Source organism: Xenopus laevis, chromosome 4L (genome assembly GCF_017654675.1).
Source record: "Xenopus laevis strain J_2021 chromosome 4L, Xenopus_laevis_v10.1, whole genome shotgun sequence".
In the NCBI taxonomy this organism is placed as follows: domain Eukaryota; kingdom Metazoa; phylum Chordata; class Amphibia; order Anura; family Pipidae; genus Xenopus; species Xenopus laevis.
Window position 1 is genome coordinate 89,509,117 of NC_054377.1, and position 24,831 is coordinate 89,533,947.

The 24,831-nt window shown below is 37.9% G+C and overlaps 1 protein-coding gene across 1 annotated transcript in view; it reads right to left on the minus strand.

Annotated features, from left to right (window-relative positions):
- The window catches only part of trabd2b.L (Trab domain containing 2B L homeolog), a 170,847-nt gene that overhangs the window by 13,136 nt on the left and 132,880 nt on the right, over positions 1-24,831 (minus strand). The window contains exons 5-6 of the mRNA XM_018258396.2: positions 23,395-23,485; positions 9,165-9,422 (exon numbers count right to left, since the gene is read on the minus strand). Of these exons, the coding sequence (XP_018113885.1) occupies positions 9,165-9,422; positions 23,395-23,485 (349 nt within the window). The remainder of the gene's footprint in view (positions 1-9,164; positions 9,423-23,394; positions 23,486-24,831) is intronic.

The window sequence follows — 24,831 nt, forward strand, 5'->3', positions numbered from 1 at the left end:
CCAGTATGTGGTGGTGTACTTGGACGATATCCTTATTTTTTCCAAGAATCTTGCTGAGCATCGTCTTCAAGTTCAAGAAGTACTTTCTCGTCTTCGAAAGAACAACCTGTTTGCCAAGTTGGAGAAATGTTCCTTTGAAGTATCATCCATCTCCTTCCTAGGATACATCATTTCCCAACAAGGCTTCAAGATGGACCCAGCCAAGGTTTCGGCAATTCAAGATTGGCCTCTCCCCACCAGTGTCAAGGCTGTTCAAAGATTCATCGGCTTTGCTAACTATTATAGACAGTTTATTAAAGGTTTTTCGTCAAAAATTGCTCCAATTCTTGCTCTTATACAAAAAGGGGGTAAACCACAGCATTGGCCTCCTCTAGCCTTGGAAGCCTTCAAGACTCTTAAAGAATCCTTTTCATCTGCCCCAATCCTCAGGCACCCTGAACCTCTCCAACCTTTCTTCATCGAAGTAGATGCCTCGGACATCGGAGCAGGAGCAATATTATCCCAAAGATCCTCTTCTGATGGTAAACTGCATCCGTGTGCCTTCTTTTCCAAAAAGTTTTCCTCCTCCGAAAGGAATTATGACGTTGGGAACCGTGAGTTACTGGCCGTCAAGCTTGCTCTAGACGAGTGGAGACACTTTCTTGAAGGGTCATTGGTCCCTGTGACCATCTTCACCGACCACAAAAACCTAGAATATATCCAGACCCTTAAGCGCCTCAATCCCCGACAAGCCAGATGGGCATTGTTCTTCTCACGTTTTAACTTCATCTTAACTTTTCGTCCTGGTTCAAGAAACAAGAAAGCGGATGCTCTTTCCAGAAGTTTTATCCCTGAAGATCCCATCTCCGAAGACCCAGAATCCATTTTGCCTCCTACAAAGATCATTGCTGCCCTGTTTCCTTCCCTTGCTTCGCATCTCTTGTCCATTCAATCTTCTGCTCCTGTGGAAACTCCTGTGGGCGTAGCCTTTGTTCCTCCTAAGCTTCGTCAGTCCATTTTGATCCAGTCTCACAGTTCTAAGCAGGCCGGTCATCCGGGAATTAAAAAGACGACTGAACTTTTATCTCGTCTTGTCTGGTGGCCTTCCTTAAGAAAGGATGTTAAAGATTTTGTTTCTTCCTGCTCCACTTGTGCTGTATCCAAATCAGGACATTCTCCTCCTAAAGGCCTACTTTTACCTTTGCCTGTTCCATCCCGCCCTTGGACCCATTTGGCAATGGATTTCATCGTGGATCTTCCTGCTTCCTCTGGCTACACCGTTATCTGGGTGGTGATTGACAGGTTTAGTAAGATGGCACACTTTATCCCTCTCCGGAAACTCCCTTCAGCTCCAGAACTTTCTTCGTTATTTATTAAACACATTTTCCGTCTCCATGGTTTTCCTGCTGAGATTGTCTCTGACCGGGGGTCCCAATTTGTTTCAAAGTTTTGGAGGTCCCTTTGTAAAGCCCTGGACATTTCTCTCCAATTTTCTTCTTCTTATCATCCCCAGTCTAATGGAGCGGCAGAAAGAGTTAACCAGGCTCTTGAACAGTTCCTTCGGTGTCATGTGTCCCTGTGTCAGGATGATTGGGCTGACCTCCTCCCTTGGGCCGAATTTGCACATAATAATGCCATACACTCTTCCTCTGAAAAGTCTCCTTTTTTTTTGTGTTTATGGTCTTAACCCCCTGGCCTTTCCTCAAGATCTACTGCTCACAAATGTCCCTGCCGCCAACGATCAGGCTGCCCACATGCTGGCCATCTGGCAGGCTACTACTGTCAACCTGGAGAAGAGCTCGCTTGCACAGAAGAAGTTCGCTGACAAGAGAAGGGTTTCTTCCCCTCTGTATGTTCCTGGTGACAAGGTCTGGCTGTCTACCCGCAATATCCGCCTCAAAGTTCCCTCACCTAAACTTGGTCCCAAGTTTATTGGTCCCTTCCCTATCACCGAGATCATCAACCCTGTGGCTGTGCGCCTGCAACTTCCTCCTGAGATGCGGATCCCCAATGCCTTCCATGTTTCTTTACTTAAACCTGCAGTTTCGTCTTCTTCTTCTGCTTCTTCCCCAGCTCCTGTCGTTGTGGATGGGCATCAAGAGTTCGAGGTAAAGAAGATTTTGGATTCTCGAATTTCTAGAGGCACCCTGCAGTATCTTATTGAATGGAAAGGATTCGGTCCTGAGGAGTGCTCCTGGGTAAAAAGCTCCGATGTCCATGCTCCTCTCTTGGTCCAAAAATTTCATCGGAGATTCCCGTCCAGCCCAGGTGGTCCTGAGGCCCCCCCTGAGGAGGGGGGTACTGTAAGGAAAACCGTAAGTCCTTCCCAAGATGGCGTCCAAGATGGCAGCCCCCTGGATCCTGCTGGTCGCAGCACGATGACGTCAGCGTCTTCCCGTCCCCGGATTGGTCGCCGGCGTCGGAACGGACGCCGGCGTCAGAACGTGCGTCAACGTCAGGACGCTGGCGTCAGTGCGTCAGCGTCGGCGTCATGACGTCAGCGCGTCCAAAATTGGCGCCGAAACCTGGCCTATTTAAAGCAACTCCGGGATTCCCTCAATGCCCGATTATAGGTTTAGTTTACTACTCCTGGGTGTGATTCATTGCGAAACTTCTTGATATTTGTGTACCGACCTTTGCCTGAAAACTTCGACCTTGAACCTCTTCTGCCTGGACTGATCTTGTTGCCTGTTTGACCATTCTTCTGTTTCATCCTTATCTGTACTGCGAACTTGGACATTGTTATTTCCTCCCTTGGTCCTCACTACTCCTGAGGCCTTTGGCCTTACAGTAACATAGAAAACACTACTATAAAGTAACAAAGTTTTCTGAGCCAAATTGAAAATTATTTCCAGGGTCACTAAACATATACAGTTTATTTGTATAATAGTTAATTGCTTTGAGTTTTATATTTATTTTCTGAATACATTTAATTCTTTTTTGACACTATAAAATATTTTATTTGAAGAACCAGCATTACCATTACCCTTGAAAGCCACAATTAAAGCATTCTGAAGGTCATATGGAATGGGAGACCATAATAAGTGGTGAAAGCACACTCAAGGCTACGCTGTAACTGGTAGCAATATTAAAAAAAAAAGCCTTAAACATGCATGCCTTATCAATATGACCGAGCTCAATCAGCAATTTGAAGCCTTCCATTTAAGATAAGGGTAATGTCCTGTGCATAAATTTGTCCACAAACTGTCTACATGCGATTTTGGAGAAAATACTACAATTTATGGAGGCCCATTTAACAACATTCTAATTTTAGTTAATTTAGACGTGCTTGAACCCCTATTTTTCTCTAAAACCATGAATTCCATGTAATTTATTAAAAGATCTGAATATAAAAAGTTGGAATGAAAAAAAACCCTCTAAACTATATGCTAAAAAAACAAAAACCTTGCTAGCCAAAAAAATATCAGAAAATTGTGATACTAAACTCTATAGTTAGTATAGATATAGGTATATATAATTTATGTGAAAGTACAGAGGGGTGTGTGTATGGATGCTGGGTTTTCATTTGCAGGGCTTGAACTTGATGGACTTTTTCCAACCTATGTAACTTCGGGCGACTTTGAAAATCCGAAACGATCCTGCCGGCGATTCGTATTCTTGCCAGTGGGAAGGCAGTGCGGGAGATTAGACGCCCATCGACTAATCTCCCCGTCTGCTACCACCTCAAAAGTCCAAATGGCTAAAGAAAAGTCCAATAGTATTAGAGCAGCTCTTATTGACTTCTATTGGACCTCAACTGCTTCTACTCAGCAAAGTTTTGTATTAGAGTTTTTTTCATAGAGTTTTCACACTTTATAAATCTTGAATTTTTTTTGGAGTTTTAGAGAAATTTAAAAACACATTTTTAGGGAAAAATTTGATTTGTTGGTAAATAAGCCACTTACTAGTGAAAAATAAAATATGAAAACCTCTATAAGCCTGAACGGCTTAAAAAAGGTCCGATTGGATCAGGACAGCTCCCATCGAATTCTATAGAACCTTGACTGCTTTTACTCGGAGAAGTTTTGTATTAGAGTTTTTCATGGTTTTTAGATTTTATAAATCTTGAGTTTTTATCATCTTAGAGAAATCTAAACAAAAAAATTTTTAAAGAGAAATTTGATTTGTTGGTAAATAGGACCCTTACTAGCAAAGATTGGAAAACCTTTAAACGTCTGAATGGCTAAAAAAAAAAAGGGTCAATTGGATCGACTCAGCTCCCATTGACTGCTGTAGAATTTTAACTGCTTTTACTTGCCAAAGTCTTGTATTCAAGTTTTTTGATAAATCTCAAATGTAGAGAAATTAGAAAAACGAAAAATTTTCTGAGAAATAAATGTGATTTGTGAAAAAAATAGAAATTCGAACATTAATAAATAGGCTCCTTTGTATCCCATTACAGCTGTAGATTGTTGAAAAGAAAGTACCAAACAAGCACTCTACAGCTGGAAGAAACAGACTGCAGCCCCTTGGTGTACATGACGAAATCTGGTTTATAAACTGGGAATACACATGCAGCCTCAATATTTAATCTATGCATTATATGAAGTAAATTATGCTTGGGCTTCATTTTCATAAGGCACTTTCTATGTGGAGTTTGTATGTTCTTCCTGTGTTTGTGTGGACTGATGGTTTGCGTGAAAACAATGGTGCTATATAAATAAAGGATGATAATAACCATTATAGTTTACTGATGGCTCCTAAGTGTGTTTGGAATGGTAGAAGGAAAAAAAAGGGGACAACACTAACATTAAATCTATCTTTGATAAATGAGACTGAATTGAATCATATACAGACAGGGGAGATGTTTTATTGTAATATTCATGTTTATACATTCATTACCAGTTTCTGGGTATGTAGCAATCCAGCTTATCCAAACACATATTAACATCAGCCACATAGGATACAGACTCCAAGAAAACATGCGATCCCAGGGGCCTCAACGCAAGAAGATCTTCCTCTTGGAACAGAGGGCAAACTACATGTGTAATTCATTTTGCTTTTCTATTTTGTGTCATAGCAGCTGTGTGATGACAAGTCTCATTAGGCTTCTCTGGGCCTGTCTGGTGCAATAAAAATAACGTCTGCCTGGGATTCCTCTTTATCATTCTGTGACTTTCCGATAATGTGCCTTACAACCTTTTAGCACTTTGCAACTGTCCTTAATTAACCTTTTGCTTCCGTACAGTTAGTTTATAGTTTACAGTTTATAGAAGAGTGTCTCCATAAAGGTATGCAATACAATGAATAATGTACTTTTTAAAGGATAAATAAAACTGCCTTTAAAAGTGGGGTTATCTCCCATTCAATTAACTTTAAGAATACATAAAAGTTAAATATAAGGACAGATTTTTCAAGCCATTACCTAGGATAACATCCAGTTAGCCAGAGGTGCTTCTGCTGTGATACAAGGTGAGAACTTGCCCCCTCATCAACAAACCTTACACTTTTTGCTGAATTCCCCTTTCTACTCTCTGTTTTTGGTGTCCACAGGGTCAGACTGGGGTGTCTAGATCCCACTGGGGTTGCCAACTCAGGGCCCCCAACCCCAATCACAAGCTCCTCTCTACTGCAAACCCAGTGCCACCCCCTGCACATTTTGCTTCCTATTTTTTGCTGAATTTGATATGGGGGGTGGAAGAAAACCAGAAGAGAGTAGCCCTGGGTCAGCAGCAGTGTCGGACTGGTCCACCGGGATACCAGCAAAACTTCAGGTGGGCCCAGGTGTCAGTGGACCCTCTTGCTTCTAACCTATTGACCTTTTTTATGGCCATTCCCTATTTCTATGAAAACTAAGAGGCTAAATAGATGGAATAACAGATTATAGTATATAAAGAAAAGAGACTAGTAGAATAGAGGTTGATTGAGGAGAGAAAGAATAACAGTACTGAGAGTGGGCCCCTGGTCTAAGGTTTGGTGGGCCCCTGGTGTCCCAGTCCGACACTGGTCAGCAGGTTTTTTCCCAGTGTCCCACGGTGTACTCCAACTCTGGGTGTCCATGAATTGGCAGTTCTGACTAGACAGATAAAAGAGACATGGGGATATATTTATAAAAGAGTGAATTTAGAGGTCGACACAGGCCTCTAGAGTGAAATTCTGACACTCTTCATTCATTTCTATAGAAGAATTTATCAAAGGGTGAACTTTCACTTTCACCCATTGATAAATACTCTTTTAAAAATCCCATAGATAAGAATGGAGAGTGGCAGAATTTTATTCTAGAGGCCTGTGGTGACCTCTAACTTCACTCTTTGATAAATATACCCCATGGTGTCGAGAACACCCTGTTGTGGCAGCATTAAAGCTGGTTCTACAGAGCAGAGGGTGACTGCACATTAACTGAATACTTGTTAAAACATGTCCACTTCTAGATACTGAAGTTTTAAAAACTGATTCAAACTTTTTTAGACTTAATATTATAACTGCCCAACCACTTTTTTTGACTGCCAAAATGCTAAACGGATTAGTCTAATGCTGACAAAAATGAAGGTGCTTAAAACCTTCCACTTGTGTTTTTTGCCTTAATTCCAATTTCGACAAAATAATTATTGCACAAATATACTTTTAACTGGATGACAGGCTCTTCGAAAGGCTGAGGTTAAATTAAAAAGGTCAGATCTGCCATATGGCAAAAAATGAGCTCACCGCAAGCTCCCTGTTCGAACTGAGCAGTCTGGCTTTAAAAGCAAATGATTTTCCTATGTTAATGAAAAGATATCACATTCCCCCTCACTGTTATGGAAAGGAAACAATTCTAATTCATGCAGAAAAAAAAAATCACCTTTCAGATGCAGTTGAGGAAATTAAAAAATTTGGTTGAAATGGCACCAAGCTATAAGGAATATATATATATATATATATATATATATATATATATATATATATATATATATATATATATATATATATATGAAAAGAAGTCCCATACTCGGGTCTTAAAGAACAAAAAATGTATTAAAGTTTATTACTGGGAGACTAAGGTTTGACTTACTCACTTTGAGAAAGGCTAGATTGCTGGCCGAAACGTTAGTCTCTGTGCCCAGGCAAGTAACTACATTATTTTGAGATGCAGTGCAAAAAGCAAAACTAAGTCTGTCAAATTCCCAGTCACTACTTGCTTCAACACACACAGACTAAAATGCTGTTTACATCCACTTTGCGGCATAAAGTACAAGATGCAACTGTACAATGTTCAAGGACAAGTTCTCTAAAAAATGAAGTTGATGACAGATGATTGTGCTTGTTATTGGTTGTGGCTGATTTGCTTTCCAGTTTTGTTTTTCTCTCTCTCTTTATTTTATGGGTCACTGGTTCTATCTTGCAGAACAGACCATTAGATTATCTGGACTGAAGTGTTATGTCATGTTATGTTATTCAAGCTCCTGACTGCCTGTGACCCCAGCAACTGGAGATTTATGCAAATGCAACTTTAATGCCAAAACATTAAGATAATTCACAAAGAACAAAACAATTACTCTGATAAAGTTTAAGACATTCCCTAGTAATACTCTGATGAAGAGATTAAAAGAGATGTTCACTTTAGTATGTTAGAAACAACTTTTTCATTATTTATTTTAATATTTTAATACATTTTCTTTGAACCAATACATTTCTTTTAATCATAAATAATGTTTTATTTTTATTTAGTCTTTACTTTAGTCTTACTTTCCCTTTTGTGTTATAGTTATACAGGAGCAGTGACCAGCTCCATGTTGTAGCCCCACCCTTCCCAGCTATATTCAGGTGATCCCACTGGTGGCTAATAAAAGGGCAACCATGTTTGGAAATTTTAACCTTGAAAGAAGCAAGTAAATTGCAGGTAAAACTTAGTCCCTGTGTAAAATGTATAATGAAGTAATAGAAATATTTTTCTTTTCCAATTATATTTATTGGAATTTTGAATAGACAATAGGCGCAAAAAGCAGTAAAGCAATAACTCACCTTAACATTTGTCAATTTCCATAATAACAGAAAATGATTATTACCTAGTAATTCAATAATAGTAAAACATCAAATATTGAATAATAGAATTCTTAATAATTCAGATGAAAGTGAGTGTAGGACTGGCCATACCAGGGATGCATGATTGCCCAGGAGCAGTAAACCATAGCAACTAGGGATGTAGCGAACTGTTCGCCGGCGAACTTGTTCGCGCGAACTTCGACCGTTCGCGTCCGCCTAATGTTCGCGAACTTTTGGGAACGTTCGCATTTTGAGTTCGACCATTCGACCGCTAAAATCGAACGATTTCCATTCGTTCGAACGATTTCCATTCGTTCGAACGATTTCCATTCGTTCGAACGATTTCCATTCGTTCGAACGATTTCCATTCGTTCGAACGATTTCCATTCGTTCGAACGATTTCCATTCGTTCGAACGATTTCCATTCGTTCGAACGATTTCCATTCGTTCGAACGATTTCCATTCGTTCGAACGATTAAAATCCTTCGAACATTCGATTCGAATGAAAATCCTTCGATCGAACGATTAAAATCCTTCGAACGTTCGATTCGAATGAAAAATCCTTCGAACGTTCGAATCGAACGATTTTAGCGGGTGTTCGAAGTTCGCGAACTGTTCGCGAACGTTCGCATTTTTTGCCGGTGTTCGCGAACGGCGTTCGCGAACACCAAATCGGCAGTTCGCTACATCCCTAATAGCAACCAATAAGATGTTTGCTTTTAAACAGGTGACTATTAAATTCTACCTGCTGATTGGTTTTTATGGGTTACTGCTCTTGGGCAAACTTAGCACCTTTTATCACATTACCCCCAAAATGTCTCAATGTTAGAGATGGGCGAATTTGTCCCGAATTCACGAAAATCAGATTTTCCGGTTTAAAATTGTCTCTGGCATCGATTCTGTCGCCAACAAATCTTTGACGCAGGAGTAGATTACGTCGTCAAAGCAAATCTGCTAATTTATTCGCCGGCATGGAAATGCGGAAAATCGTGGTGAAAAAATTCACCAATCACTACTCAATGTCCTTAATATATTGATAATGGATTGAGAGCAGAAGACCTCTTGTCTTTGTGAATAATTATTTCAGCAGGACTGTAAGCAATGATAACTACTGAGTACCATGGAAGTCAATATGAGACAATGAAGGCCTGTGCACCTTGATTTTTAAGAAACAGGCAGTTAAAGCATACTGTACATATGAATTTGTAGCAATTATTACATACCTATCTTCCAAACGAACCCAAAGGTCATTAAACTGTCTTGGTCTCTGATTCCTGTGATGCTTCCGATGCCAACTATTCTGCTTCCCAAACTCCTCAAGCTGACTAATACTGTCTGGCAACAGGAGGTGGGGGGGCAGCATCTCCTCATCTGACTCGCCAAGAAAGGAAGGCGTCACAGGGATGTGATCAAAATATTTCATTGCGGGGGAATCTGTTGCCATGGACTCATCTGAGGTTGGATTTGTTTTGGGTTTTGTTCTGGAAAACAAGGTCAGAAAATTATATCCATAATGTATTAAAGATTCATTTTTACTCAAGCAGTAAGTGATATTAAAGACATTTTTTTTTTGTGATAAGCAATTTTTACATCATAGAAGAGAATAAATGTTTGGTCTTTTTAAGAAGGAAAGAGACATCTATAAGCATAGTGAATAGTGCTAGGGAATGCTGTTACATATTCCTCAACAATATGGTGTGTTACAAGTGGTCTAACATCTGATTGTTGGAGCACAGCATGCACTTAGACAAAAACTGTTTTAAGAGGCTAAACACCTTCTGATTAACTGACATAATGGCAGTAGATGTGTTGATTAGAAAATGTTTCCTGATGGTCAGGAGAGTTTAATAACTGTAAAAATACAGTCTTCAAAATACAAACTTGATTCCCCAGTTCACTATTTAGTTAATCTAATAGGAAATTTACTTTGGTGCTCACTTTGCATTGATTTAAAAATCAAGCACAACCTACATTGCCCTTTTAAATAATGCACAAATTAGGGGAAGGGTGAGGGGGATACCTATGTGTCTCCCCCCCACTCCCCATCCATACAGTGCTGACAAATTGGGGCATTCATGGAAGTACATTCTGGAGAGCAAATGCCAGTGGATAGAGGTAATGATCATGGGTCATATCTCAGTGTCAGTAAATACCTCCCCCAGTCTCTTCTTTTAGCCAAAGTTATTCTTGTTATGAATATATATATTCATGAAAGGGAGTGAATAAAGCACGGTAATGCAAAGCATAAAAAATGATGATTGCCACTTCCTACTCATTACTGGGGAAAGAAATATGGCACTAGTGCTGAGTAAAAACATAAATATTAGAAAAGGCAACAGCATCATATAAAAGGATTCTCCATGCAACCCTGCTGAGTGGCCTGATTCCTGCAACACAGAGTAACAGCTGGACAGTTTTGACAGGTGCTATCATCCTAAGCAAAATGTGTCCTAAAAGCCAAGGCAAACTTGACCCCACGAAAATTTAGCTAACAGGGCACCCCCTCCTGTTGTCACCAACAGCTCCCTGACAAGCCGGTGAAAGAAAAGCCAAACATAGCCAAATTGAGACTCTGCCCTTGTAAACAAACACTTGTTTGATGAGGGAGGGAATTGTTCACCCAGTGATAGTTCATACACCATATATAAAAAAAATGAATAGTGCCTAAACTCAACAGCTACAAAATGACAAATTCTATAACAATCAGAGCTTTTCCAAGAATCAGTTGTTTTAAAGGACAAGGCAAGTGTAAATCAATGGGTGGTGCCAATAGGTTAAAATCCGCCAGTGATTAATCACTTACCTTAAAGCATACCTCCCAACATTTTGGAAATAAAAAAAAGAGACATAAAATTTGGCGTGCATTTTTTGACCACGCCCATTTTGCACAGTTTTGCTAATGAAGGTGAATTGTGTGAGACCAACTTTCCCCAAGGGACTTCCTTATCTAAATTGTTACAATTTTTTATTGGCTTATCTCAAAATTGTTACAAAGTATCTTATTTGCACCTGGTGGATGTTCTGGGCTCTCTGCCAAAAGCCAATTAAGTTAGAAACTTTGTTTCTTTTTCTGGCTCTTCAGTGCAGAGGAAGTGAGGCAACTTCGGGCGACTTTGGAAATCGAAGCACTGTGAGTGCATTGAATTTATAGCAGGTGGAAGGCAGGGGGAAGGCAGTTCGTGAAGATTAGTTGCCAGGCGACTAAATCTCCCTGAATCTGCCCGTGTGCTAGCTCCTTAAGGATTTACTGGTGTATTTATATATACACTTTCTGATAGCACTTACTTAATTTAAGCCTTTAAGGATAGAGATTGTAATCATTAAGCAAGGGGCTAACACATATACATTCTCATCCCCACCTCCAGAAAGTTTTGCTGCACTGCAAAGCATTGTTGTGGGCTGAGCAGAATCTCTAGCTCTCTACCACTAATAAAGCCCTAGGGTAATTAAATGTAAAACTGCAATCTTGTTGGTGCCAGTGAGGAGTGCAGAGCACTGCAGCATCTACATTAGATAGCCTTATAAGAGCACAGTGCTGGAAATCATCTAAAATTGCACGTTAGAATAGCTTCAACTGCATTCCTTCCTCCCATGTAACAGCTTTGCTATAGCCAAGAACATTCCTGTATGCAGTACATTAGTCTTCTTCCCCTTTATAATGTTACTGGAATCAGATGATGCCTCTGAGCTATTTACTTTATCAGACACTCATGCAGCAAAAGGATTTGTCACCTTTCACCACGATCATAATTGCACAAATTATCTTTCGGAAAATCCCCTCCCTATTCTGTTCCCCACCGCTGCTTGACCTGATGTCAGCACTAAGGAGAAAAAACAAAAATGTATACTATGGAGCAACATAATCATAATTGCACTAAATGGGTCAAAAAAACTTAACATTAACAGATACTCTGAAAACTAAAATAAACATTCGATCCTGTAAAAAAAAAAGTCCAAGGAGATTTTTCTTTAATTAAGAAAATTTCCTCTGGCTTAAAATTCTAATGATTGTGCCAGCTTTAATTCCGAGGTTTCATCTGAGCCAAGTTACACACCAATGAAAATGGGAAGTTGTAATTAAACTGTATACAATTTGTGGTTGTTCAGCAATGATTAGTGTTTTTATTTCACTGCTCTAGAAGTACAGACATTGGATAATGTTGGCCAAAATATACTGTTTCGCTCTTCCAATAAACACATTGTGACAATGGTGCCATTGTGAAAAATTCTGTAAAAATGACTGATGTACTTTTCACAAAGCTAGCTAGCAATTTCCCAATAACATATGAGGAGCACTGATGTGTGGCTAAATAGGAAAAGTTTTAATGTGCCGCTCTGTAGGAGATCTTGGTGTTCTTTTAGAACAAAATGGCATCTATTGGGAATCATTGTGGTTCAGTGGCATGTGACCACAACTACAGAACAAAAAAACAATCGAATACTCTAGTATGTTTAGTACCATTCAGTTTTTCTGCACTGAATTTTCCCTGGTGTAAAAAGTCAAGATATTAGCATTTTATACTGCTAAATGGTTTGTCTTAGAGCTGTTGTGCCTACAGCCCAATGGTTAACGGAATATGAAATTCACAATACTAAGGTTGATTAGTCATTCGTTCATTCAGATTCACATAACATGGAAGCATAAAATCAAGTCCTATTAGAATTACTTACAATAATCAGACTTGGAGCATCAGCTTCTATTAGAGATGTATGCAGTGAGATGTAACCTCACTAATGTTTGGATTATGTCTGACATTCCCCTAAGCTTAGCCTCTCAACAGCTGCAGTATTAATGACACTCAAAAGATGACCTAAGAAAATGAGAAATATGGAGCTGCTGTGGACAACTTGAAGGAATGGTTAATTACTGTTACATCTCTGCTGAACCTTTGGGTTGGTACAGTTAGTAAAAAAACTTCTTTGCATAAAATCAGGGCAAAAACTTGAATACCTCAAAATGAGTTCAAAAGATATTTTTAAAAAAACTTCAATTAAAAAAAATTACAGTTTGCCTAGGACAACTCCCAATGACTTACTTCTACATGGCCTGGGCAGCTTTTAGATTCAGAATTTGTGATTTCACGTTTGTCGTGCTTAATACATTCATTTTAGATGTCTAGAATCCAAGTTTTTGAATGAGTTTTAGCTCAGAACCTCGAATTGCTGCAAAAATGTATAAATCACCACCTTAGCTCTATTTAGTATTTAATGTAACTATAATTTGTATGTATTTGTTTTAATTACTGTAAAGGAAAGCCCTGGAGCCATAAGTGCAGGGGCTGCATGACAAGGGATCCGAATGACCAGCAGCCAAATTATACTGGTCTTGGTTGGAGATGGGCTGAAGAGAAGGAATAAATTAAAGGAGATGGCTGGGCCCAGAGGCGGAGACAGAAGAAGAAGAAGATCACTTCCTTATCATCTGAGCAGGTAGAAAGAGACCACCCAACCTCCCCTATTTTGCATATTTTGCGAAATGTCAGGCGTTTTCTTCTTTATGTTTTCCTGTTTGTTAACAACTAAATATGGACCTATTTCCTGAATGTGCTGCTACTTTGTGGTTTCTATATACGGTATAATTGTTAGAGTCTGCATTGTCTTAATTTATTTTAAATGAATGTCAAATGCTTGATCCAGGGAATGTTTCTGATTGGGGTCAGGAAGGAAGTTTTTCCCTCTTGAGGCATAATTGGTACTGGCTTCAGGCAGGGTTTTTTGCCTTCCTCTGGATCAAAACAGTGCACTTAGGATATTATATTTTAAGTTTTATTTGTCACAGTAGTGGTAGGACCTTGCACAGGTAAGTTTAGAAGAGGAAGAAGAAAGGACATTCTCTCCTGTGACTGAACAGTGGATTGATTGATACAGACGCTACTACTGCTTGTGCTAGGTGACAGCCTGCTTGGATTTCCTATTATCGACACACTGCAGATGCAGGTCCAGCATCAGGGCTGCTTTATTTGATAAAATGTGAATAGATGCTGTGGCCATTTTACACCCATCTCTGGGGCAAATTCACCAACCTCCGTAAATTAAGCCAGTGACGGCTTCGCTCACATCGCAACACTTCCCCAGGACACTGGTAATTGACTAAAATCTGAAGTTGCGTCCAGGGCACCAAACTCTGGCCAAGTTGCGCTAACATTACTGCACCAAGTGCAGCGAAGTTGCGCTAACGTTGGATAATTTGCATACGGCAGGAAGTTAAAGTTGAATGGACGTATATGTTGCAGCAAATACATTACACTACACAAGCCCGGGGAAACCTTCATCAAATGAAAAAGAGTTGTTATAATTCCCTACACATGTACCCAGTGTATAGTTAATGTGCCATATGGTAGGAAATGTATGGGGGAGCCCGGGTAACCAAAAAAAAATTACGGACTTTTGCAGCCTATCACCCTGAAAAAACTAAAAGATGGCATGAGTTTTTTGGGACTTAGAAAAATTTTCAACGAAAAATTGAAGAAGCCCTATACATTCCATTGCACTTCGCCTGGTCTGAGTTGGTGAAGCAAGTCTGGCGAAACAGGTAACGTTCAGTAAAATGCGCATCTTAGTGAATTTTTGAAGTAACGCTCTTTCACCAGAGTGAGAAGTAGCGCTAGAGTCTATCTCCATCGCTAGTGAAGTTACGCCAACACCCGTAAATCAGCGAAGTACCGAAATGACGTCACACTGGCGAATTTTCACTAACGTTAGTCACTTCACCCTTTAGTAAATTTGCCTCTCTGTTTCCTGGTTTCATTAAGGTATATAATTATGGGGTTCAATGGGATAGCTCAAGGGTCAAATTGAGGAGTCCCTTTGTCATGATCCCTGTTCCCTATGAATTTGCTATTCTGCTGTACAGTGTTGTGTGCACATAGAAATACACACATATATATATCTATATAATGTTTAAGATTTTAATTTGCCTTTAAAATGTTTTTACTAAAAAAATTAAAATGAGAGAAAACTATACCTCCTCAGCAAAAAGTCAATTCCCAGTATAATAGAAAGTCTCAGGGAATTCCTGAAGGCTAGAATGGTAAAAAAAAAATGCAGTCCTTTTTCCTGCTGTACTGCCTGGGGCTTAAATGAAACTTCTCCTTTTCAGCCATTCCAGTCACTTTAGACATCTTTGAATAACTAATCGCAAATAAATGGGTCTTTGTTCTAGTTTTTTTTCCTACCCCGTATTTTATTTGACACCACTGAACGATCGCTGTACAGAGAGAAAAGAAAAGCCTTGTATACAGTAGCAAAGGTTACATGTTAGATTGGCAGCTAAAACTCACTGTCTACCAGAATCACAGGCAAAAACATTTGCAGTACTTTGCATGCTGTGAAAATTGCTAAATACAGGGCAGTTTATTTCCAAAACAAAAACTAATACAGTTTTTATTTCCTTTTAACGCCTCACACTCAATATGCAGTAGAAGCTCTGTGTCTTGGGTATCTGGCCACGCAAATATTCCTAAAAGGGAAAGGTCTTTTTTTTTTATAAGGAATACCTTATTCCCAATTTAAGGCTGCCTTTTTATCCAGTGCTTGTTTTTCAGGTTTCTTCTCACTTCCTCTGTACAGACAAAAATTGAAGGGGATATATGGGAGCACTTTAGGGATAACTAACATCTAAGTAGCGTATGATAAAGGCTACTGATCTAGCCAAAGAGCTATTAGTACACAAAAAAGGCTTAATTACTACACATTCCCTTGCTCCATGTATACTGTTATTGTACAAAGAAGCAGAAGGGTCACTAGCCTTTAGGGCCCTCAATAGTGGCAATCAACTGTCTCAGTTATTTTAAATAGAATCTGGCACACTAAGGGAAAGTGGTACTCAAGCTCACAGCCCACCTGGTTTTACATCTGTATTTGGGACATGTATCGTTTTTCCAGATGCTTTGCACATGACAGCTGTTTATTACCTGCCCCAGGTAACAGCGGTGTAGGATTTTCACTAAGGTGGTGTCACCACTTTATATTTATTTTCTATTGAAGTCAAAGCTTCTACTAATACTATGCTTTCTCTTTCTAACTCACACAGCATTAATTCTATTATTTAGTAATATGATCAGATGCTGTTGGCTCAGCGGAAGCGTTAAAATGCAGTGCAAATTTTTAACCAGGGTCCATGTGACACAAGATACACTAGTGAATATTATTAATACTCTACAAATGAGCAAAGACGAGATGGGGCATGAGTCCCTCTTCCCTGCCTTCCCTTAGCCACCAACACACCATCCTTGAAATAACAATATCATGTTTCTTGGAATAAGGATATCTGTAAATGCACACATATACAGTATATTATATATAAATGAATTTGAGATTTTTTTTTCATTTGTTTATTTTATTATTACTGTTACTGCCCAGCTGGATACAACCATTGCTTACTGATTTAATTTCTGCCATGCGACTCACTTAAACTTGCGTACTATAAAAAATAAAGTACCCGCTATAATAATTATGAGGATATTACAAGTCACCTTGGAGTTCCAGGACCTCTATAAAAGAACCTTCGACCTTGCCTTTATATAGTCGTGGAACTCCTTGGTGACTTATAATATTATTATATATATAAAACAAGAGCCATGAATATACTGTAAATTATATCCTTATAAACAATGCTTAGCGACATGAATATCCTGTCAATTATATAGTGAATAAAGTATCCCCTCTTGTAAATTATAATGATATTATAAATTACCGAGGAGTTTCGGCCGAGTGTTTTTATACAGGTCATGGAACGCCGAGGTTACTTCTAATATCCTCATATTTTGCAACTGGGGGTACTTTATTTATTATAATACACAAGTTTCAGTGAGTCATGTGACAGAAATGACATCAGAACTCACCGTTTTGTAACTGATGACATCAGAACTCACTGTTTATAAGGATATAATTTACAAGATATATATAAAGTACCCCTATTGTAAAAAATAAGGATATTATAAGGAAGGAGTTCCATGACCATATAAAAGCACAAGGTCGAAGGGCGAGTGCTCCAACACAGGTCATGGAGCTCCAAGGTGACTTTAATATCCTCATATTTAGAAACAATAAAGTACCACTTGTTGGGGCTTTGGCCTCGTGTTTTTATATGGCCATCGAACTCCTCAGTAACTTATAATATCCTTATATTTTACAAGAGGGGGTACTTTATTCACCATATATTTTACAAAAGGGGTATGTTTTTTATTATATATAACACCTCCCCATCTATTAACACATTTATCTACATGCATACAAAAGTCCCTAAAAACAGATTTGTTAGTTAAGTGAATAGAAAACGATTTTTTAAGCACACACTTCCATGTGTTCCTGCTTATGCCAACCCTATGACGCTAATGATCTGTTAGATGTGAATTTTGTGTGCTGGAACCATCTTTTTCGGCATGTTCTTTCACTTATTTCAGACCCGGTAAAGTAAACTAATAAACAGAAATCTTACTACTGCAATAAAACCAAAAGGTTTTGGCTTTTGTTCGCCTTATTTGGCAACAGAGAGCATTCCTAAGCAAATCTCTTACTCTCTCTATCTGCTCCTTTCAAAGACTTTCAATCGCAGATACCAAAAGCTAGACTACATTACATAGAGCCCAGCTGCTGTTAATTTAATTTAGGGCAGTGATATGCATAAAAATATCGGAAGCACCTGCAAACAGTGTGTTCATGTTGTCCAAAAATTTGTTCTTTGCGAAACGTAACAAATAATGAGTAAACCAACAAGTCACAATATTTATTTCAATGTAAAACAATGAATACTTTGAAATCTTAAAATGGATTATAATTGTTTTAAGGTCAAACACATTAACTTCTGCACAATTTTAATTCAGACCCATGAAGGATCTTGTCACCTGCTGGTATGCAAGGAATGGGCATTAATTATCATCTAATAGCAAGTTTATAACAACAGGGAATTTATAAAACAGGTTTATATTTAATTATTTGGTGTTGCATCCATAACAACCAATGAGAAAGTTGCTTTTATTTACCTTCCCCAGCTATTTGGTCAACAATTCAGGGTTGTTCAAAATCTGCTATTGGTTACTACTCTGAAATAAATTGACAACAATTTTAAATGAAAAAAATATCCCCTCCTTTTTAACATGAGCTAATTTAGCTGGGATTATGTATTATTGACTTGATGTCCCTCTACTTTCCAGAGAATCTGTGTTCCACCCACTATTGATAGCAGGGGTACTTTAAGTCCCAGAATCCATTTCCTCACACTGGAACACTGGAAGTGAGGGATGGGGTTGAATTGAGCCTAAGGGGGAGGGGTAGTTAACTGGCTCCAGCAAGCACAAACAGACTATCATGACAAGCCCAGTTCATGTAAAAAAAAAATGGAGATTACTCCATATTTCAAATATCTGATCATAAAATGAAGGTCATATTCTCCAAAATCCAAAGAAATCCAAAATCCAAAGTTTTGTTCAGAAAAATGCACTTTCACGTATTACTTCAAATACTACCAAAGTCACATAATCCTTTATAAATGTTCAGAAAATGGTGTGGGGACCATTTTCAACTAGGAGTCACACTGACTCTCTTCTTTATTAACCCACCTGAGATTCATATGTGTATAAAATCTGGTATCTTACAGATCCAGTGGCTATTAGTTATCACCCTTTAGTTAATTATGAAAATAGAACTACAATACAGATGTGGTATTCAGCTAACTATGGGAACCTCTGGTTCAGCTTCTCCAAAATCAACTATTCTTGTTTTTTGTTCTTTTTAATTCCCAGAATTGTTTCCACTGTTTCTCTGTCATCTTTTTAGCAGTGGAAAACAACCAAGAATTTTATGTTTCAGATGAGCTTCACCTCTTTGTGACAGATTTACATAAGGACAAAATGTGCAGTTGCCTAGGGTACAAAGATAAAATGGGACCAGTTTCAGGTGAAAAGATGGGGCTTGGGTGGGCATGGGCGGGAACATGTTGGAACATTAAAGTGGTCTATAATATGTTAATTCACCCCTTAACAAAAGTAACATATATATATATATATATATATATATATATATATATATATATATGTATATATATATGATCCTCATTTCAAAAATACCAATAGATAAAGGTAATAAAACAAACTTCATTCAACTTTTAAATTCTGTAGTCCAATGTGTAATTTAAAAACATAAATGCTTGTAAAAAAAAGTAAGTATAACCCTACATTCATCACTAGTTTACATACCATCCCAGCAAGTTCAGTCTGACTACAGAATGTGAGATGTAACTATGTAAAATCATATAATACACAATGAATTCTCATTGTACCAGAGGATGCTTGAGGATAATGTGAGACCATCTGTCAGAAGATTGAAGCTCAACTGAAAGTGGACCTCCCTAAACATTCCAGAAAAATACACTGAAATAATAAAAATGAAGGGCTCTGAAATAACCAGATTTAAATCCCACCTAGAGGCTGTAAGGGGATTTGAAATGGGCTGTTCATACAAGAAACCCCTAAAAAATTGCACAGCTGAAGTAGTTCTGCATGGAGGAGTGGGAAACAATTCCTCCCATGCAATACCATTCCCTACCAACTTATGTTCTAAGGTAAAGGATTGCTTGTATCACTCAACCAATAATAATATTTCCTGGACTGAATGCATCTAAATTGCCAATTTTATTTATTTCTTAGTAAAACAGATGGAGGTCCCTATTTAGACTCATAAAACTGTTTTTATTGGGGTGAGATAAAGTGTATCATAATGTTAAGAAGCCTCAACAGTCCTATAAAATATTAGCACAAAGTTCAATCTATTGCATAAAGTCCCTATTCTTCATATCACAACATATGCAGCCGTAAATTCTGTTACATGAGTTGTTCTTTAGAGCAGGGTAAGTGCCTTATTAATCTGAATAATGTTTGAGTCAATCTAATATGCTTATGGTCACAGTGCATGTATAAATATATATGTACAGTGACAGGGAAGAATATTATTTAAAGTTAATATACATTATTCCCACAATTCAGAGGACAATTTGCAGTACTGTTACCTTTCATCCATAACAAATGCAAGGGAAAAGAGACCTCTAAAAAAGGGACATAATGCTGTAAGCTATCGGTCTTTAAAACCCTAACTCTTAACCTACCCAAATTTGAAAATCTTAACAGTGATTTTATAGTTGGTTTAAGGCAACCATATATTACCAACGCCATATGTATCAGCACTGCAAAGTCCAATTTACAAGCTGTGAAGGTTCATTCTCAGGCTGTCCAAGGGAAATTATGATGTTACAAAATGGCTCATATGTTTGGATAAATTTCTAATGAAGGATCTGTCCAACAACCCAAAGTAATCAAAAAAAAAAAAAGACAGCATTTGATGGCCAGCTGTGATTCGGTGATCAGAGCACATTTCAGTAATTTCAATACATTATACTATCATTATACAACACCATGTACATCTGCATATTTCTGGCCCACTGTCCATATATTGTTGGGTGTTGGCTGGATACATATGAGGTAACACTTGAGCAGATAGACAAGTCTGAACAGAATGCCCTTTTCTGGCACACAGTTCTTATAATGATTAATAGAGAACATGACAAAGACCGATTCCCACTCATGGCAACACACACAAACTACACATAAACAACCAATTATTTTGCTGGCCTGGAAATACTCCATAAACAAAACCAAGTGTTTATCAATAAAGATAAATAGCCTATTAAATATTACAGGTCCAGCAGATCCAAGAAAAAAAGAAAAAAATTGTATTGATATAATCAATGTTGCATGCCTCTAAAGGGATATCCTGGAAATACACTAAGGTTCCAGTTGCATAAGGACAATCTTTGAAAGCACAACTGAAACAATACTGCTTTAAGTTTAGATACATTATGATGCAATTACCCATCCTACTTTTTGAGACTAATAGCATACAGTACCAGAGGATGAATCAGATGTATGCTACAACTACTGGGCATTTTGCACTTAAGAAAAAAATGGGAAAAAAACCCTAAAAAAAATTTAAATTCATTTTTCGAATGTGGGTAACTATATTATATGGTGACTATGGGGTAAGCTAATTATCATTCATGGTTATTGAACATTTTAGAGAAAAAAAGAGCCAAATCCAAAAATCATGACTGGTTACAGCTTATCTGGAATAAGACAAACTGCCAGCTAATGGAATGGATGTGGTGATTTAGCGCAGCCAATATCTGAGCTATCAGTCTCAGAAACAATTTAAAAGGGAAGTAAATCTATACTGTATTTTGTATACTAAACATAAACATGAACTTACTGCACCACAAGTCTAATCAAACAAATGATTTATGTTTTCAAAGTTGGCCACAGGGGGTCACCATATTGTAACTTTGTTAAACATCTTTGCAAGACCAAGACTGTGCACATGCTCAGTGTGGTCTGGGCTGCTTAGGGATTGTTATGCATTTAAAAACAACACAAGTCAAATAATATCTGCCAGAAGCAGATACAGCAAGACTGGTTAATAATCATAAGCCTATGGATGACCTATCAGAAGTTTGAAGACAGCCTATGCCTTTGGATGCCATTAAATTAGCAGGTATATTCTAAAGGATTATCTGATGGCCCATCCACTAACCATTCCCAGTAACCCAACACATTTTGAAGTGTAGCTTACTCCTCACTGACATTGTACCATCAAACAGCATCACATCAGATGACTTAGTCATGTGTGTAACCCAATGGAAAAATACTTATGGAACCAATATGTTGGTATCCCATAGAAGACATTAATGTGTGGCTGCATTAAAACTAGGGATGTAGCGAACTGCCGATTTGGTGTTCGCGAACACCGGCAAAAAATGCGAACGTTCGCGGACAGTTCGCGAACTTCGAACACCCGCTAAAATCGTTCGATTCGAACAATCGAAGGATTTTCATTCGAATCGAACGATCGAAGCCATTCGATCGAATGCTTTTCATTCGATCGAATGCTTACAATCGTTCGAACGAATGGAAATCGTTCGATTTTTAGCGGTCGAAGGAATTCGAATGGTCGAACGACTTGTATTCGAATCAAACGCGAACTCAAAATGCAAACGTTCCCAAACGTTCGCGAACATACGGCGGACGCGAACGGTCGAAGTTCGCGCGAACTAGTTCGCAGCAGAACAGTTCGCTACATCCCTAATTAAAACACTGGTGGATTGGGGTGGTCCATGCAACTTTTCACATTTGAAGAGGATTAATCAAAAATGGTTTTCAAAGCACAGGAATCTCGCTGCGACCCTACAATTCACTGTAAATGACATTGGTTTTAACTGTATCCCTACATGTCAGAATAGTCCACTAACTTAACATGCATGTGGTTTGTGTGTAAGCTCTAAAACCATGATATTTTTAATAAAGGCAATTGTGGTCACACTACATATAATTATGGTCAAACCATTTCACGCTTAGCCTTTTATGTATTTGCTTATTACTTTCAGGAACCGACTGTATCTGATCCAGATAAAACTTGGCACATTCTTATGAATGTGGCTGTGGGATTTGTTCAGGCCTTGAAAAGATTCTAATCCAATAGATATTCTTTTGTGGAGAAATACTACATTTATAATTTTGTTGTTTTACATTTTTGGCATGATTGTTAATTAATATCAGAGGAAAACATGAAATGAAAAACAAAAACAAGAAAAAGAAAACATTCTTTTCATATGTCAGGGTTTTTTTTGTACAATTTCATTTGCAGAATACATGGTTATAATAAAATCTATTGTATTGGACTGCCCCATCTCTAGTGGAAATAAAAGTGGTTAGCAGCTGTGGTGTCTTCTCTATGTAGAGAAAAAATGAATACACAAGGTGACAAAAGACACTGGGTCAGAGCTGGGACTGGGGCAGCCCGGGCATCAAAGGCTAACAATGAATAGGTGAAAAAAATTTGTTGGATCTTTTAAAGGGAACCTAAAGTAAGATTTGCTAAAGGACCCATAAGCTTAGAGAGTTGATTTAGATCACCCTCTTAATGAGACACAGTTTATATAAATGGCTTTCTTTGCCTTTTAATCCTTTAAATGTATAAGCAGTGTGCAAGTGATGTATTTTGGCTGCAATAGGGTTCCATTTTAAAAATAAGTTATGCATTTATGTTCACAAATATGTTAATTTATATGCATTCTGAAAAAATATAATAATGGGACAGTGAAGGAACACCTGATAAAATTTCACAAAGGTTAGATGACAAAAGAAGATGTGCTGATCCTAAACTTGCAGCCTCATTCCTCTATGTGGACATGGGATTCTGTTGGGACTAATAAATCCTATAAAATGGGCAAAAGTACACATAAGGTACAAATATAATTTTATACCTAATTGGTTCTACCCATTGCACAAAGCATTTGTACAAAACAGATTTTTAACATGTGGCATGCTTTTTCACACTTTAAAGCTCAATCTCCTCCAATGTTAAGATAAAACACATGATCAAGATTATGAATTTGTCACATCAACTTACCCAGTAATTGTCTGTCCTGCAGGAGTGTGCTCAACCTCATATCCATTTTGTCTTAGAACATCAATGACTGTGTTATTTCCAAGGAAGTGACCTACAGAACAAAAAAACAATTACAAAATATCACTAGTAGTCTAAGGGGGTATTTACTAAAACTCAAATTTATCCAATTTTTTTATTTAAACAAGTCGACCTAACTTGCATCCACAAATCTAACCCATTTATTAAAAAATCATCTTAAAAAAGTTGGTGTGAGAAGAGTCTCTACAACATTGTGTGACAATTTGAATTGTACTACTATTGTTGAATATGACGCCCAATCTTTGTGGCCTGAAAAACCTGTACAGATCCAATGTCAAGAAACATCTTCAAATTGTAAAAGGGATTGTAAAAGGGACATCTGCCATTGACTTCTGCATGACCTCGACAGGTTTTAATGAAGTATTTTCAGATTCAAATTTTCAGCAGCTTTGGTTTATAATGAATTCCTAAAAAAAATGAGTTTTTTTCCCTCTAAAAATTTGAGTTTCCCCCTAAAAGCTCAGCTAGAAAAAATTGAGGCTTCATAAATAAGCCCCTAAGAGATGTATGACACAATCACAGTTGCCTTTTACTAAATGTACCTTTCTACTCTTCCTAATTTCTTATGTGAAGCATCTGGTTAAACACTACTATGCTACTATGCTTGAATACTATAATACAAGAAAACAGTGTATAACATTATTCAAATTATGTCATTACAAATTTATAGGACTTATTTGCATTCAGATGGTGCAGTTGCTGGTGCACAATTTTGCCCTTAGGACACTATTCACATAACATTTGCACCTGTCCAAAGTGCAGTGCCAAGTGTGTTCTGTACCATGCACCAGTCAGATCTGCCACAGAATAATAATAATAATTCGGCCAAATAATGAACCAAATCCAAATTTGAATATGCAAATTAGGGGTGGGAAGGGGGAAAACATTTTTTACTTCCTTGTTTAGTGACAAAAAGTCACACAATTTCCCTCCCTGCCCCTAATTTGCATATGCAAATTAGGATTCGGATTTACTTTGGCCAGGCAGAAGGATTCTTCCGAATCCGAATCCTGCTGAAAGAGGCCAAATCCTGGTCAAATCACAAACCGAATTCTGGATTCGGTGCATCCCTACTATTAACCCAATTAACCTAAATCACAAATGTATTCTTTAAAATATTTACACATGAAATAAGGCACATTTTTTTTCGTAAACTGAGGCTGCCCCCCTTCAATCAGACCCTTGCTGAATGTTAACTACTTCATTTGTCCCTCCATGAAATTTGAGTATGGCATGCCCACTATCATTTAACTCAGTTTTCTGCATCAATTATTATTCACAATTCACTTACTCAAAAAAAAATGGTGGGGGTGGAATTATACATATCGAATTATACTTGCTTTAATTCGAAGAAAAAAA